A 13,062-nucleotide genomic window follows, 5' to 3' on the forward strand; every position below is an offset into this window, starting at 1 on the left:
AATGTTTTTTTTTTTTTTTACCTTGTAGAACTCGAGTATATTTCAAGTTTCAGCCGGAACTACGCGTCGTGTTGTATTTCTAAATTTTTGGAAAACTACGAAAAGACTCGGGAGGCGTTTCGGAACAATTCGACGCACGTGTACAGCCGAGCCCTGATGTATAGCATATGAAAGAGAGGTTTATTGTTCCGATGAAACAATGTGCGTCATTGTCGCCCAAGCACATATGTTTTCTCTTCTAGCGACCTATCGATACTCTGCGCCGTGTGCATGCGATTCCGCGAGGACAATAACTTTATTTAAAAATACAACGTTAACAACATATACGCGCGTTCGACTGTTCCGTTGATTCGTATATATTACGTACAACCTTAAAAAAATTAGTATTAAATTTCTTCAATTAGAGCTCCTTTCAGCGATCGAGGATATCGGAATTCATGCCCGGCGCGAAAAGCGGAAGTGGAAGAAACTCCATCCCTCCCCCTCTCTCTCTCTCTCTCTCTCTCTCTCTCTCTCTCTCTCTCTCTCTCTCTCTCTCGCCATATATAGAAGGAAAAAGCGTCGGTATACACGGCGTTTTGTGCGAAGGAACTATGGCTGGCTTTGTTTTTCATTGAAAAAGTAAGAAGCGAGCCACAGGAAAACGCGTATACCGCCGCAGATGAAACACAATATAATATACTCTCCAGCGCGCCCGCGAAAAAGAATCTGCTTTCTTTTCCGCTACGACGGCGTCCTGCTCGGTACGTTTGAAGTCGGCTACTGGCAATCAGCTGGATTGCTTATCAACAGCCGCTTGCTTTTTAGTTCCACGCGTGCACGCGCGCGTGTGTTCCTCCCTCGCTACCCCCATTCTCGACTCACCCGCTTTTTCTTCGCCGACGCTGGCGCGAGTCAAGTTGCGCGCCACGCGCGTAATGCGGTATATGTATATAGGTGGAATTTCCAGAGCGTTTCCTCGGTGCACAGCTCTTCTCCCTCCTGATTCGTTGCAGCGTCCCTCGCACCCTCCTCGCGCGCATGTGTGGCACTTGACACTATCCTGGACGCTCTTCGAGTGTATGTAGACCGTGTTTTTGCCTCGAAATTGTTCGTACTATCCCGTTGTGGCTAAACATCGATGGGAATAACGAAGGCGTTTTGTATCGAGACAGCAAGAGCAATCGAAAAGATGCTGCTTCTTTGAAACGGAAGAAACGACTTTGTGGCGAGCAAGTGGAAGGTGCGAGAGTGTGTCGTCGCAAACGCGCCAACACGTACGTAGAAAGAGAGAAAAGAAAGAGAGAAAGAGAGATTATGAAACCCATCTACGAGCGCTTAAATGTAGGAGAGATCCGCGCGTCGTCGTAGAGCTGTGTAGCACACACACACATACACGGTCGTAGGCGTGACAGAAGGCAAGTCGGCGGAACTGTGTGTAGCTGGTCGATACCGACTGATTAGTACTTCAAAGCCCGCGCGCTCTCGCAGCTTCTCGCCCCCTTTACCTCCTCCCACTTCATTCGCACGCATACACGCGAATTTTCGCCCGCCGCGACAAAGCCATATAACGTCGAGGCAGTAGCGCTGCGGTGACGACGACGGGGTGCCCGCGCGCGCTTCGCACACTCGAGCGCGAGAAGTCTTGAACAAATTAGCGAATTATGAATCCGCGAGCGGGCGCGCTTTGTTTCATTACAGCCGCGCGGATAAAGTGCGCCTTTGCCCGTTAAAAACGCGAGCCCGATAAAAGCGATATCACGCTCGCGATGTGGCGCTGCGCGCGCGCACACACACACACACACGTATACATGCGCGTTATGCAAAAGTGCTCCGCCGGTGCGAGTGATATCGAATAAAAAGTGAGTCGACGCGAAGGTGTTGAAGTGTGCTCTATAGCGATGTTGACGACGCTGTATACCGCTATAAACTGAGAACCGCCGACGGCGCGCGATTTTATACCGTCGCGCGCCCGCGCGGGCGCATAAGTGGTTTGCAATTCAAATTAGCCTTCTTTAATTGAAGCCGATAACGCGCGCGCGGGCTCGCGCTCTTTCGCCTATACTGGGTTTTTTTTTTAAGAGCTCACCTTTGCGCGGAAGTGGGGGAAGCTTGGGAAATCGCGTATTCGAAACGACGAGCCCGCGATTTATAAACTGATTCGCAAGCGCGCAAAGCTGCTGTGCTTAATGCTTAATGTAAGCGGCGCGAATACGTATGCGCGCTGGGGGATGACGCTTCTTCAGTTTTATCGGTGCTTTTGAAGCTCACGCGTACATTCCTTTGTCAGGCTGCTCTTGCATACCGCCCTGTGTTTAATTAATGCCGCGGCTCTTCGCTTTCTTCTTTCTTTCTTTCGCATTTATCGAGTTGGGAGCTGTTCGCGCTTTTATTTCCGCTGTTCGTCGTTCGTTGTTGAACGTGTGAACTTGAATTTTTCGATAAAGAGTCCGATATACTAAGCGATTATAAATTTTCGAGTCATTTGTAAAAAGAAGTACTCATCCAACACGATGACACCTATGCTATGATAACGTCGCAACGGATCCAACATAGAAAAGGCCTCGCGCGCTTTTACGCGCAGCATTTCGTAATTACGAATGCAAATTAAATGAAATTAAACAGTTAATTAAAGGCAGCGCGCGAGCGTCAAGCGCGGCCAGCGCTATACTCTCCATAGTCGCCTTCATCCAGCGCGCCTCCTGTTGCCCCCACTCCGCGGCTGCTAGCTCCGAGTTAATTGAGATTCTTGGGAGATTTGTCGCGTGGAATGTCTTAATTTAGTTCCTTAAGCGTCCTAACTCGCCTTAACAACTTAGAATAATTGGATAACACAGGCCTTAGCTGGCGCTCGCGCGAAGAAAGGTCTGGAAAGAGAGAGAGGAAAACGCGCGAGGAAAGAGCTGGCGGACGAGCTGATGCTCCTATATGGCTGCATAGTACGGATGCGCGCCGCGTTGAGCATTAGAAATTATACTTTTATTTACTTTTTGGAAAATGTAAAAAAGGCTTAGCAGCAGCCAATATCACGTCTCGTAATTTGGCGAAAATATTTGCCGCGGATGGGTGGAAATGATTTTCCCAGATTATTTCATCTCGACCCCGAATCGCTTCAATACCAATCATCTCACCCTCTTATCTTTCTCCCAGTTCGTATTACCGTCACTTCTTGGCGGCGTTCGCTATAACCTCGTAACGATCTCATAAAATTTCTTTGACTGATGAATTCTTAAGCTCTCGAATAAACTCGTTACCCAAACTGTGTATTATAACTATTGCCTCACACTTTGCTACTTTACCACTTATTGACTTACCTTCAATTTCAAAACTCATTTTCACGTACGAAAACTCGAATCTTATACTAATTCTATATTGAGCCAAATCCAATCACACAGCAGAACACGAGACATGCTATATCTATAGCAGTGCACCAACACACACACACACACACACACGCACAGTGCGCATACAGGCTCTCTCGCACAAAGTGTATATCCCGGCTCATTAGTTGAGAATATTGGCGCTTATCTGCCAATCTCATCTTTCGTTCGAGTGCTTATCGCGCGCTTAACCAAAGACAAATCTCATCGATTGGTCGTCTCGCCAGTGTAGCTCTCCGCTCGGCACCCAGACAATTGAACACGCTAGCACACGCGCACAGTCGAATACATTAACAGCTTCGATCGGTCTTTTCGGGACAGTGCGGCGAGGCTCGCGTTTCGTAAATTTCACACCCCGCTCCCAGTCGACACACGCACGCCTGATACGACCCCAAGAACGGGTGGTATATACTGTCTGGTATATAGTGGTAGTAGCCGAGAGCGAATGAGAGGCGGAAAAAGAAGAGAAGGGGGTCGGGGTGGTATAGAGGCTACAGTTTCGCGACGTCTCGCGTCGCCGCCGCCGGCAGTGTGGCGTCGCGCTTATTACCGAGGGCCAAGTGGGTTAAAGTGAACATCCTTCTCTCTCTCTCTCTCTCCCTGGCTTTACACTTTTTTCGGCGACTTTCTTTTTCGGAAATTTCGAGAGTGGCATTCTTTGACGGCGAGACTTTCGAGAGCAGTCGCGACGAGACGTTTTTAACGTGCATCTAATCCTCTCTCGGAAATGCAAACGGTTCTCATCGTAAAGTATTAATGAGGGTTATGAACTAGGCGATCAATCAAAATTACATTGAAAATCATAGCCCGACTCTACAAGCCCGAACATACCAGAAAAAAAGCACTTAAAGGCACCCCTTCTCCGCGTACATATGGTACTATTCGCATACAGGGCGCACTGTACCGCTTGTTTCGGATGCAAGCTTAGCGCCGTACACGAGCGCAAACTCGACTAGCCGACCTCTCCCTCGAGCCTACGACCCTCGGGACCTGCCGCTGCTGCTGCTGCTGTTGTGGGACGTTAATGAAATAACACGGGAATTAGTCTCGGACATTACCGCCAAACTATGTCCATTACCGTACTTACCACTTGGACTCGCCGTGCGTACAGTAGTCCCCAAAAAGTCCTGCAGCGTGTTTACTCCGAGAGAACGCGAAGCGAATTCGTCGACTATTTTTTATGCTTCGTCCTTCGATGTATGTGTATGTGTGTGTGGAAATGAACATACGGTACGGAATTTGAAAATTATTTATGAGACATTTTTTCGAGGATTTATCGGACGCTCGGGAAGTTGTCTTCGTATATAAAAGTTTTCAATTCGTTCTATATCACACGTGAAACTTTGGTCATATAAGAACACAAAGAACTACCTCCGTCGCTCTAAGAAAAAACGTCGCGAACGTAAGAACAAAACCCAGCCCCAATCGATAGCGTTATAATCAGCTGGGATGTAAGATGCCGCTGCGGAGCTCGTATAAAGAGCTCCGATCAACCCCTACACCGCTGAAAGGTGTCTGCAGATAAACGGTTATGCATGAAGCTTCAGCCGCGTATACATATAGCCGTTGCCCTCGCATCTCGTATGCAGTGCCATGCATATCCTACCGCAGTCGGTGGCTATACGGGGAGAGAGAGAGCGAAGCGTTTTTCAGGATTCGATCCGCGGCAGAAGCGAGAGAGAGAGAGAGAGAGAGAGAGAGAGAGAGAGAGAGAGAGAGAGCAGAGAAAGGGGGAGAGCTCGAGAGTACATGTACGCGCAGTACACACTGCGTGCGTCGTGTTCAACGGAGCGAAGCTACTGCATCGCACAAACGGTAGTTAGGCATATCGTGTACACAGGCGCGCGCGCGCTCTCGCGAAGTCGTCGTTCCACCGCTGCAACGGCGGTGGCAGCGGCGGCGTTCAAATTGGTATATGGATTTCCAGTCCAACACCTCGATTCTAACGCCGAGCCGAGTCGCTCGCTGAAGAGTGCTTCGAGCCTTACGTACGTGTGTGCGAGAGTTCACACCTCTCGCCTCGTGCGTGTGAGTGTGAAGTCACCAGATACACGCGCACGTGCACTGCGCACGTCGATGCATCGCGCTCTCGCTGCTGCGCGTCTCGAGCGGCGGATATAGCCGTGGTGTGTGCGTGCGTGTGTGTATGTGGATCAGGGAGAGGAGTGGAAGTGCGGAGAAATTGAATGGGAGATAATGGTTGATTACTGCGCGCATTAGGCGACGTGTATGCTTGAATCGTGCGGCCTGGTGGTCGAAAATACGGAGGGAAATTTTTGATGCGAATTGATTGCAGGCGCTACTGCGATATACTGCCGGAATACCGTTATAATGCAAGTGGAATGCGTCGAGTATATATCAAAATCGAGAAATTTGTGCTTTTTTGTAGCAGAAAACTCGAATCGGCTGATAAATCGTGCGACGATTCCAAAGCCAGGGTGTAGCAGAATATAGAGCTAGGCTAGAATGAAGAAGGTCACACTCGACTGGGAGCTTAAATCAGAAAGAGAAAAGCACAGGGTGGAAGACGTGTGGCATAAGAAGATTCAAGAGGCTCGACGGAGGCATACGGGAGCTCGCGCCCGCGCGCTATTGAATGAGCTGCCACCTCCGGCGGCATCCCTATACTCTCTAGCGTAAGTGGCAGCTCATTCCGGGGATATCTGGCTGCTTCTCGACACCTTCGACGACTACAATGAGGGCTGTGTTTCACGTTCTCGACCGCACGCGCGCATATCGGAAGAATTGAAGAAATTTTTATTTTTTCTACTCGCTCTGCTGAAGTTCCAGTTGTAAATTAATTAATAATTCGTTTTAATAACGTTGATTGCAACGTTTATACATCACGTATCCGCTATACATGCCGAGGCATCGGGCACTTTAGAAATTAAATGTGTGTTACGCAGACCATCAGTCAGGCGACGCACAGGCGGGATATCTCTGGAGAGCGAAATCTCGGGAAAAAATTATCGAAAAATCCAATCGCTTAGCGGGATTAGCCGAGGCTGACTCGGTCTCGAGAGGGCTCCTCTTTCGACACAAGAAAAAATCAGCGCACAGCTACGTCTGTCCCATACTCGTCTCGGCGTATCGTCCTCGTCTTCTGCCTTTCAGCTCTCGCTCTCTCCCAAGTCGGGGACAAAATTGAGACGCCTTCCAGAGCGGATCTTCTCGCGTGTACCTTGTACATGGGGGAGAAAAAAGAGAGCAAGCGTGTAGGTTAAAGCCAGCAAGTACATACATCCGCGCAGCCGCGAGAGAAAGTGTATATAGGTATGGAGCGAACACAAGCCACGAGGATCGAGAGGAGGCGCGGCTCGTTAAGGGATTTGGTAACCGCAAATCCCGGTATAATACTAATAGCCGCATAATAGGTCAATAGGGTTTAGCTGGTCCGCAACAATGAAATCCTGTCAAAATACCGAGCTGCGGTAACAGGAGATCTAGGAAGTGGATTTTCTCTCTCTGTCTCGCTCGCTCTTGCCGGACTGAATAGAAAAACTCTCTCTATCTCTCTCTCTCTCTCTCTCTCTCTCTCTCTCTCTCTCTCTCTCTCTCTCTCCGTGCAGCGTCAGCACTCCGCCCATTTTTTTTCCAGAGCCGATGGCACGCGGTGTGCGTATGTCTTTATGTGGCCCTGATCGATTTTCAGAAAAATGCGAAACCGTGCTCTCTTAATCCACGTATACTTGTCTACGTGTCCTGCTGGGGCGTGTGCGCCTGCGGCTTTTGTGTAAATGATTGGAGGTTTGAGTTTCGTTGCGCTTTCTAGGAACGATTTGTGCCCCATGCCCCCCAGTATTGATATAAACTGCTGAGCGAGAGAACTATAAATATCAAGATTACGAGTGTTGACCCGTGGATTATGAAAATTAAGAGTTTTGAAAAAGATAACCACCCTGGTAGAAACGGTATCCAAGTTATTTGGAAGTTCTGAGGTTGTCAATCTCAGAACTTGGTAGTTTTCTTTGTCAGTTTTTGTTACAAGATGTAACGCTTTTTATCCTAGTTCTTTGGTAGTTTTTAGATTAAGTATTCTTAACTATTTTCTTCCCAAGATAGTTGGTGAAATAACACGACACAGGTGCGCGTGGTAAATAGCGATTCGAGATTAGAATTGGAAAATCATTACTAGCAGGCTTGCATTCGAGTTTTTTTTTTTTTTTTTTTTTTTTTTTTAATGAAAGTATATAGAATAATAATTTGTATACAAAAAATTATCCGAAAAATTTCGAGTGACCTGATGGGACTCGAAGCCGAGCCCTGCATAAGGAAAGCCGCGCGCCTTCGCCAACCGAGCAAAGTAAACGTTGTCATTTGACCAACTATCTTGGGCATTACTTTTCAAAAACAGCTCGATCTAAGAACTGCCAAAGAACTAGCATATAAAGCGTTACATCTTGTAACAAGAACTGACAAAGAAAACTACCAAGTTCTTAGCTTTTTCACCATTTTAAATCGGTCAATTTCTACCAGGGCAATAAGTTTTTTGAATATACCCTTTTCATCAGTTTAAATAAATGTGAAAAATAAATATTTGTACATTCGACAAACATTCCTTCTACAAGATAGACTTTTGTCCTGCGTATCGTTGACAATTAGAATTCCTCGCGTTGATGCTTTAATAAGTGTATAATGAAATAGGATATATTGAATGGAATGGAAAGAAATGAGATTAAAGCGAGATCGAAATTCAAAGAAAAAGTACAAAGAGGCCAGATCCAGCAACGCGCGCGATTCAGATTCCAAGTGAACAACTTCGATTAGTTTCTATGCAATGCGACTGTAAGCTGAAAATAAGATGTGGTGAAAAGTCTCTACGGGAGTCTGCCCGGGCTAATATATTGAATAACGTCGCATTCAAGCCTGGTCTATTGTGCCGAAAATTGTCACAATGGATTATTTTACCTTGATCGCGTATGAGATATCTAAATTTCTTTTCTATCCACAATGTTCAAAGTCGAAAATAAATTGTTGCACGATGTATTGGGCCTTCTGGGGGTATTAAAAGCTCCACCTTTATAATTACAAAAAATGTATTAATTTTCTACTCCTGACATTCACACAACTCGCGTGAATGCTAACGATTTAAGTGAACGCCACATCGTATTAACGTACGTCCGCAGTACGTGCGGGTGAATATATGTAAAGACCCTGAAAAGACCATTGAAATTAACCTGTCAAAATAAGGAGACGTTGAAAAGACACGGGGTGAAAAAGTTAAAAAGAAATGGCCGACTTTCTACGAAACACTCAGGCTATCCCGAAGCTTACTGCATCAGCGTAAAAAGACTCCCATTAAAGATGCTTGAAGATGCGCGCGCGGCAGCGTCTTCTTCTTTCTCGACATCTTCATCCCTCTCGCTATATCTTATACCGTCGACTTTCGCAGCAGCTGCGCACCGCGGCGTCTTCTCTTGAAGCGGGAGAAAATCTTGCGCGCGCGCGCGACCCTCGTTTTTCCGTCTCTCCCACACTCTATAAGCTCTCCGTCTCTTTCCTTCTTTCTCGTCCTCCCGTCTCTCTCGGCAATCTCTCGTGTCGAATCCGAGCCGGAACACTCCGTTACGACTTTATCAGAAAATGGTTCGGTCTGAAATGTCTTAATAAGAGCGCCGTGTATAGAAACCGGTAACATTTCAATAATTGTCCCTCGTTTCTTCGAGAAACTTCTTGTGACGATTAAGCCATCTGCAAAATTTGCGATTATCGATTTTCCATTGTCTTGAGCTCTTACCGTGGGTCATATAGCTTCTCGTCTTTTATTTTTTCGCCGTTCCTTATTTTAAAGCAAGAAAAAAGTTCGAAAGTAGTCCATCGAGAATAACTTTTCGCAACTCTGCTCTGTGTTCATTTTAATTGGTCATTGATTATGAGTGATTGTTACTCCCCAGCATACATTTTGAATAAATGGAAAAATGAAATAGAACGAGTCAATTAACAGGAGGTCCTTAAGTTTCTTAAGTAGGTTTTTCCAACGCTCACTTTGTACTATACTTTATCCAACCATTATAGTTTGAAGCTGATCGTTAAGTTTAAGTTTTCAAACCAATTTATAAAATAAAAATATTGACTTTTATGAAAAAAAAGATGTAAAAAAAATGACTACTTTATTTATCTTTCAGGCTTTTCACAATCCAAAAGCACGTTTTCAAGCTCAAGTCCAGGTAAGAAATCAAAATTTTGAAAATCCATATATGTTCATATAAACAAACTTCAAATTCACGTACATATTATTATGCAGTTAAAATATTATTTCAATTTAAGAATCGCGAGGTCCAAGCTTTCACATTTTCATACCATAAATAAAGCAGAGAGTCAAAACGTACCAGTTTAACGTATCCATCGATGAGCATACGAGCTGAAAATACACAGTTCGCGAATGCGCGAGCATGAGAAAAAAAGAACATTAGTCTGCGGCTCTGTTCGGAAAATGCGAAAGTTATGCGCCATCCCTGTCCCTGCATCCCCTTGTTTTTGACTGTACTATACATATGGGCTGACGTCACTCGTAGGCGTTCGCGTACTTCGGGAGAGATAAAGAGAAGTGAGATACACATACACACACTCACACACACACGCGCACATACATACATACAGTACCTATGAGTCCAGCCTTATTTCGTATTCATGCGGCAGGCGCTTCCGATTTTTCCAAACGATTAAGTTCCTCTCTTGCGGACAGAGAGTCGAGGAGCGATGTCGCGCGAAACGCGAAACGACAGGTCGGAAATGATTACCGACGATGATACTCTCGTTTTCGGGGGTGCCAGTCGCGCTCGAACAAATATTATCATTATTATTTTTTGTTCTGGTCTTACGACTTCTGTCTCCGAGGCAACGCTCGCTTTTGCGACCAACCAAAGTGCGGCTCATTAAGCGACGCTAAAGTTTTATTTTACTGCCGATGACACTATACTGATTTAGAATACGAGAACTTCTCGGCAACAGTCGAATAAGGGACTTGAAATGCTGATGAGGGCTGTTATGAAGAAGTGAATCGCAACTTTGCAATAATTTGAGTCTCAATTTGTAGGAAGGTGTGCAAATTGGTCTGTTATATTGGCAATCGATGTAATTATATTGTAGGCTTTCGGTATTCATTAGTAAATGATGATCAAAATATCCTTTTATCTATAGGATACGATATTCCACATTTGCGAAACTAATACATTCAGTGCGACACACGATCGCATTAGATTTCTTGTCAAAACATTCGGGAAATTGGTTTGTGAACGTGCAATCGAGCTATGATGCTGTATAGCACTCCGCTTCAGCGAAACGCTAATCGGTAACCAGAAATTTTTCTTTTCACGCGAAATACTATTCTAACTTGGCATTATTGGAATACATGGTTTCTATTGAACAAATGCATCGTTATACGTACTTTTGAAACCTGATCTAATCGTATAGAGCTCTCTACAGCCGTCTCTTCGATATTCTATGATTTATATTCGATTTAATAGACTAAAAAGTGTTTTCGCAATTATATTAAAACAACCTTAAAATATTCATGATAAATAGCTAAAAAGAGTGTTGCAAAGCAAGCCACAACCGAGAAAAACGCTTCGTAAACTAGCGTCTCAAAGGGAAAGTTAACTGGTCTTGGCAAAATAAAAAATAGCAGGCGTTTGCCGGCGCAGGCTTGCGGTCGCGCAACGCCATTTTGTTGGCAGTTCGGAGACAGCAAGGGAATAAAGGAGCAGTTAGCTTTGAGAAATTATCGCGTAAAGGAAACACACTCACACGTATACGTATACGCGAAGGAAAGAGCCTCGAGATTCTGTGTGGGAACGCGAGCCGAGTCTTGGAAGCGTAATAGGTCCGATCCGAGAGCGGCAAAGGAAAATACCGCCTGGCAGGGCTAAAAGGCTTTTCGTTTCTTATTTTCCATTATTTTTACGTCCGTGACCAAGAGAAGCTTGAGAAGCTAACTGCGCGTCCATGTAGGAGGCTAAATTTTTTAACGAGAAATATCGTATCACTTGCATAATGATCTCGTTAAGCTACTTGCGTTCTTTAAATGACTTTATGTGGCATCTCCAGACGAGCTTTGCGCGTTAATGTTAGAATCATACGTATTATGAAATGTTTATATATATTAATTTTTGTAAAATAGTTTTGCCATCTTCAGTAGCGTAATCTATATAATTTTCTTAAATTTTTAATAACCTAAAGAAAGACTACTTAACGCTGATTAATTTTCATTTTAATAAAGATACTTCACCTTTACGTGTACGACCTCATTCGGTTTACATTCAAATCTTTCGTCCCTGCATAATAAAAAAAAACTCGGTTCACGAAGCTTTTCTTCACTTTTCGAATATCTTCGTAATTAGGTATGTAGAACTGCCGGTGTGCAGCTTATCAGCTTATTTTGTATGCGCTATTTAAAAGCGCAGGGGCGGCTAGTTAGCAAAGTCGGGCTAAAAAAAGGTCTTATACATATAAAACTAGAGCCGAGCGCGAGCGGAAACGAGAAAACAGTGTGAAAGGTCGCTAGTATCGTAAAAGGAAGGGGAATAGTAGAAACGCGAGAGGGTAGACGTAGCAGCAGCAGCAGCAGCCAACTTTCGTCGCGACAAAGATAATTAATTAAGAATTAACACGCGTGTATATCGCGACGGAGCCAGCCTTAATTAGTCGAGTGCGCGTGCATGCATATTTATACACGCAGCATCTGGCGCGTCGATTTGCCGCGAGGCTCAAGCCGCGCATTAAATAAAGCTTAAATGTAAAGCGGCGCGACGTCGCGGTCTACTCGCTCAATTTTGGATTCAACTTTCTAGTGAGGGGCTCGTCTGTATGGATGCAGGGCAGGTTAACTTGTCGCCCCTTTGTTTTCTTTCAAGAGATTCATTTATTGAGTCATATAAGTACTCATTGCACTCATAATTTTTAACTGCAATAGGAACAGACAAAAGTTGAAGAGTCGAAAGCAAAGTTACGTACACGGAAAAAATGGTTAGTTGTGGTAACCAAGTGATAATTGGTTAATGAAAAATTGGTTATGAGAACTAAGTGCTTGGTTAATTTTACCAAGCCGACTTTTTTACAATGAAAAAGACGACTTTATAGGTTACTAACCAATTTACTTGGTAAGGACAACAATTTTTCTGGTACATTACTGTTTTCATAGTGGGTCAACCAACATTTTTGTTGTAATTCCCAAGATATTAGTTGAAATACGAGTTGCAGCTTATATTTTCAAAAATTTTCTTATTTACCAATTGCATCGCTAGCGCGACGACAGAGTCTCCGCCTTTGGACTTGAAGGACCCGAGTTCGATCCCCAGTGAGGGAGAAGTTGTGTTCAGATATATTAATTTGTATTATAAAATTGTAAACATGTAAATTAAATGTTAAAAATATAGCACACTTGTAAACGGGTCTATAAAATAATCTGCATGTATAAATAAATAATAATAATTAATAATAAATAAATAAATAAATAATAATAAATAAAAAAAAGTAAAAAAATCAGAAAAATTTTTTTCTTCATCGTTCTGGAAACAAACTTGACTATTTTTTTAGTAATCGGAACTAATATATTGATTAAGATAAAAAATATAGTTGGTTACGGTTTCCAATTTTTCTTAACTAAGTCTACTTGGTCAATGATACCAACAAAATAGTTGGTGCGTATTTTCCCAAGCAATTTGGTTATCACAACTAACCATTTTTTCCGTGTAGTGACTTCTCA

General features: G+C 44.2%; 1 protein-coding gene across 5 annotated transcripts in view; it reads left to right on the forward strand.

Moving 5' to 3' along the window:
* LOC100114448 (visual system homeobox 2) overlaps window positions 1-13,062 on the forward strand; it is a 61,517-nt gene that overhangs the window by 6,522 nt on the left and 41,933 nt on the right. For all 5 annotated transcript variants that reach the window (XM_016981439.2, XM_031922703.1, XM_016981438.2 and 2 more), the window contains exon 3: window positions 9,485-9,526. In XM_016981439.2, the coding sequence (XP_016836928.1) occupies window positions 9,485-9,526 (42 nt within the window). The remainder of the gene's footprint in view (window positions 1-9,484; window positions 9,527-13,062) is intronic.

Source organism: Nasonia vitripennis, chromosome 1, assembly GCF_009193385.2.
Source record: "Nasonia vitripennis strain AsymCx chromosome 1, Nvit_psr_1.1, whole genome shotgun sequence".
NCBI lineage: Eukaryota > Metazoa > Arthropoda > Insecta > Hymenoptera > Pteromalidae > Nasonia > Nasonia vitripennis.